This window comes from Sinocyclocheilus rhinocerous, unplaced genomic scaffold (genome assembly GCF_001515625.1).
Source record: "Sinocyclocheilus rhinocerous isolate Xijiao unplaced genomic scaffold, SAMN03320098_v1.1 scaffold1907, whole genome shotgun sequence".
NCBI classification, from domain to species: Eukaryota; Metazoa; Chordata; class Actinopteri; order Cypriniformes; family Cyprinidae; genus Sinocyclocheilus; species Sinocyclocheilus rhinocerous.
The window spans coordinates 358,614-363,717 of record NW_015628766.1 but is presented as its reverse complement, the minus strand read 5'-3'; the positions used below and the strand labels follow the sequence as shown (position 1 = coordinate 363,717).

At 36.6% G+C, this 5,104-nt stretch overlaps 1 protein-coding gene and 1 pseudogene across 1 annotated transcript in view; one reads left to right on the top strand and one right to left on the bottom strand.

The window, feature by feature from the left end:
• Positions 1–1,069, bottom strand: part of LOC107738465 (protein DPCD) — a 3,429-nt gene extending 2,360 nt beyond the window's left edge. Inside the window, exons 1-4 of the mRNA XM_016550225.1 lie at positions 925–1,069; positions 583–663; positions 380–495; positions 165–298 (exon numbers count right to left, since the gene is read on the bottom strand). Of these exons, the coding sequence (XP_016405711.1) occupies positions 165–298; positions 380–495; positions 583–663; positions 925–988 (395 nt within the window). The 5' untranslated portion in view covers positions 989–1,069. The remainder of the gene's footprint in view (positions 1–164; positions 299–379; positions 496–582; positions 664–924) is intronic.
• A 194-nt stretch (positions 1,070–1,263) lies between these two features.
• The window catches only part of LOC107738474 (DNA polymerase lambda-like), a 5,254-nt pseudogene continuing 1,413 nt past the window's right edge, over positions 1,264–5,104 (top strand).

Genomic DNA, 5,104 nt, shown 5'->3' with positions numbered 1-5,104 from the left:
TATTCCTTTAACAACTTAAACTGCCCCCTTTTTTTTTTTTTTAAATGTGATGCTTTGTCCAATTCAACCACCCATCCTGACAACATACAATATAGTCAAATAAACACTAAATTAGTCTAAAACACTTAAGGCATAAACCACAATCAACATACTAAATAACTGACTTTTTGTTTGAGGTTCGGATGACACAACATCTTTCCGTGGGCTCTGCTGACACACTGTAGACTTCTATAGGGTAAGAAATATTACGGACCCTCCATTGGAAACTGGTCTTTGTGTCCTTACGCATGAACAATGGCTGTGTGCATAAAAACAGACATCATTATAAACAGATTAAGAACATCATCTATTCCGTAGGAAAGTGAAATAGTAACCTTACATTTGAACTGCTCTCTTTTATTAAATCAGAGGTAAGGCCGTTTGGGTTTGTTTCACCAACTTCCCATGTCCACTCTCCATGGCCTCCTAAAGTGGTTTTATGTCGCCACTTTCGCACTAAAGAAAGATGAAATAATTACTAAACACAAAACTGAATTCGCATGCGATTCGATCAGATAAAACCAGAGAAGAAAAATGACTCACAGACAAGTTCATCTGTTTTCAGGTCATACTCCTCAGACATCTCATTGCCATCCTCAAACAGATAATGAACTTTCCTTTTCCCTAATGAGAGAGGCATATGAAGGCGGAGCTCAATTTATACATTAGCTTACATCGAACAATATTCAAGCTTTAAACTAAATGAAACAATTCTTTCTAAACTGTTATTTTTATGATGTTGTGCATAGGTCTCATTGCTATTAGCGTGTAGCAAATAGTTATACGGCTAATACATCTTATTAGCAAGACTATTAACACGACTGCCAACATAAATACACATACAAATGAACTAATCTAAAAATAATAGAGAAGATATATGCGCACCATCAGCTATTAATGCCGTTTTCTTGGCTTTCTTAAGAGTCTCTGCCCAGTGTTGAACAGCCATGCTTCATACGGGTTCATTTCCTCAAACAATCCCACGCCTGAGGTTGCCAAGGCAACTGCTATTTCTCAAACAAGATATTTCGTATTTTTAACGATTTACCAAGTTTACATACAAAAATATGTAATTGTCACAATTAAACGTATTAAAATTAAGTACAAAGAGTCATGTATAATTTTAAATATTTGTTTAATATTTGTTTAAAAAAACCTCAGCTCTACTTCTGACTATGACCCGGAAGTTGATCCGTTTAAAACACTCGTTGTTCTTAAAAAGAAGCGATGGGAGAGGTACTTCTGTGGTGTTTTTAAGCTATCCAAGTTGCTATTACAATACGACTATGCATTTAAAGAGATATAATGTTGAATATGCGTTGTAATGTAACGATCCTTTTATTCGCTTCATTACCGGGCGTTGGTTGCAAATATAAGGACTTAATTCTTACGAAGCCTTCTCCTGTAGATCTATGTATTTTTGTATTCTGTAGCTCTGTGAACCCTACTGATCACAGTCATTTTGTTTTTAAAGTTCCTCTCCTTTCCCTGGCCCGAATGGAGGGTCATGGCATCCTGAAAGCCTTCCCTAAAGTAAAGAGACACAGTCCTAAAGATCAGAAGGACGCGCCTCCTCTCAAGAAGACGCCTGCTGAACCAATAACAGGTTCATAATTCTCCCTCTAAAATACACTCTATTAAAACAACAAGGGCAGTTTGAGAGAATAAAGCACCATATTTTACAACATGCAGCAGTATTTTCAATTAGATCCTCCTGTTGAACTGAATTATGTATTATTGGATGAATGGTCAAATGCTGCTGCTTTTAATGAGTTATGAAGACATTACATAAGAAAATTAATTTAATTTGTTGAGCTTAACTGACTTAGATCGGTGCTCTGTGAATCACATAAATAATAATAATAATACTAATGATAGATAGATAGATAGATAGATAGACACTGATAGTTTGATTGATTGATAGGTTGATTTTAACCTATTGCTATAGTGCCAGTGCTCATTTTTGAATACAACAACAATTACTTAACAACTGGCCCTTAATCAGGTGTGTAAATAACCAGGATTGAAAACAACTGTAATAAAGCATCAGGATGTTTAAAATTATTATGGAGCCTTAATTTTGGACGTTTACAGGTTGTTTGCTAAGCGTTACGTAACTTCAAGTCTTATTGTACGTACAACACTGAAATATGCAGTGATTGTGTAGTCATTCCTATAATATTAGATGCAAATGGTGTCTACAATCAATGCCTATGATGCTTTTGGGAAATGCAACCCTGTTCAGAAAACACAGTATTTAGATACTTTCTGATTGTTAAACCGTTTATGTGAACAAAATATTGATTTCTCTCACTGAGGCGCATTTGAAAATTTAAAGGAATATTCTTGGTTTAAAACAAAGCGTAATTTCAAATATATGTAATATAATTTTGACTTGTCTTTTTTCTTAAAATGGTTTAAATTGAAATGTGAGGTTTAAAATGTTATAAAACTTTGTTTTTGTCAAAATGTATATTATTTGAAAAGTAAAGTTTTGTTAAAAATAATTATTAAGGTCATTTAATGGTTTACAATGTTCATTTTTGTGATAATCACAATTAACAAAAATATACATAAAATAACAACAACAACAACAATAATAATAATAATAATACATTTGATTTGTCATTTAAAAAAAAAAGTAGGGTTTAAAGGGGTCATCGGATGCCCATTTTCCACAAGTTGGTATGGTTCTTTAGGGTCTTCATGAAAAGCATACTTTGGTTAAAATTCCTCAATGGTCGTGTAAAACTTTTTTTTCTTGTTAAAAACAGCTCTGTTCACAGTGACTTGTTTCAGTGCATTTCTCTTTAAATTATAATGAGCTACTGCTCACCCCATCCCTCTCTTCCATGGGGCATGTCGACACGAGACACGTGAATTGCCGACCGTACTCTGTATATGGCTTGGAGGTGATCTTATTCAAATAGCTCGCTATCTACATAGAAACCGGCTGCAAATTGAAACAGCTCGCTGGATGACACAATTTCACACTCAGACAGCCCATAACAAACTGGCTGCGTGTTTTCTTTTCAGCTTTTCTGAGCAGGCAGACACATCAGAAAATTAAATAAATGCAAAAAAAAAAACAAAAAAAAAAGTGAACATTTCATCCGATGTCCCCTTTAAAAGCTGAAATGTGAGGTTAATCAATTTACAAAACTTTTTGTGTCATGTAGTTCTGTTCTAATATCAGAATTTTTAAACACTTTCAACTGCAAATAAAAGACACATTTTAAGAGTATCATTTGTCATATAAGAATTGATCTCCTTCTCCTCACAACCTTCTTCATGGCAGCCCAATCATGTATTAGTGGTTGTATTTTCTTAGGTACAGTTTTCCAAGGAGTCACAATATATATAGTTCCAGCTGGTATAGGGAAAGCCAGATGTGAGATATTCCATCGGCAGATCACCCAGAATGGAGGACGGGTAGTTTCCACAATCTCTCCCAGCTGCACACACATCGTGGTTGATGATTCGGTTGATTGTAAGAGCTTTGAGACTTCTGAAAGTGGAAAGACTGCCCTCTGCTGTTCATCTGGTCAAATGCACTTGGTTGAGTGTCTGCATCAGTGAGAAAAGTTTACTAGACCCTGAAGACTACAGCCTTCCTCCTCCTGAGCGGTAAGGCACTGGAGTCTGTGTAAAACAGCATTGATATTTAGACACTTGTTTGACTTTTGAATACATTTGTAAATGTTTACTCAGCGCAAAAGTGCTTATTAGAAATAAATACTTAATGAGCATCTCCTCAGTCCCACAGTTGCTCTTGCTGAGGAGTCAAATGAGACGGCATTCAGCCCAGTTCCAGATGTAGCAGCAGCACAGGATCCTTTGAAAATCCTTGAAAATAAATAAAAAATCCTCAAGAAAATCTCATAGAGACGGTAAAAAGGGTGGAATTGGATGTAATTGTCTCTGTCTGTAAGATCCATCAGTTGTTTTTCCCCTCATGCAGTGCTTTTAATATGACTCACAGGTGCCAGAGATTCAGGAGGAGCACCATGAGGAAGATGGTGTATCTCAGAATGATCTGGAGGCCTTGATCAGTGGCGTTCATCCATCTGAGAGCAACCCGAGCCAGAGTTTGGTGGAGAATCCAGTTTTGTCTGGCAAGTGGGTCTGTTCCCAACCATCCACAACTATATGGGAGAACCATAACAAGCACATTACTGACAAACTGGAGCCGCTGGCCAAAGCCTATACGCACACGGGCGATAAACGGAGAGCTCTGGGCTACTCTAAAGCAATCAACGCCCTTAAGAGCTATCACAAGCCCATCACTTCATATGAGGTCAGTTCAGATACAGATATGAGTCCGCAGAGGTTTTGCGGTTCACTGAGGTGCTTATTTGTGCTAAGAACACATGGCTGTCGTTGCATGGCAGTTTGCATTTTATGACTAGTTTCAAGCATGCATCAGTGATTAATAAATAAATACTTTAATAAGAGACATTCCCATTTTTTGTTTAAAAATATACAGTAAAAATATCAATAACTTGGACATCAACATTTTTTTTTTTACCCCATCTATCTATAGGAAGCATGTAAGATCCCAGGCATTGGTAAACGCATGGCAGACAAGATCATGGAAATCATGGAAAGTGCGCACTTGCGTAAACTGGATCACATTGGGGAGGAGGTGCCTGCTCTTGAAATGTTCACTAACATCTGGGGCGCTGGGGCCAAGACTGCTTAGATGTGGTATCAACAGGTAAGACCGTCATACAGGGAATTGTTTAATTTAAATGTTTAATTTGAAAGATTAATATTAATTGTATGGAAAAATGTGTATGTCGGGTGCCACTTTAATGCAACATGATTTATTAAACTATACAGAGCCTCGTACATGACATACAGGGGGAAAAAAATATATTGTGGCCACAAATTAAGAAGCAGTTTCATTGTTTTAGGGAATGAGATGGTACAACGTGGCCACTATTTAACAAAAACGAGGGAGTAAATTAGTACAACGTGGCCACGATTTAACAAAAAACGAGGGAGTACATTAGTACAACGTGGCCACGATTTAACAAAAACGAGGGAGTAAATTAGTACAACA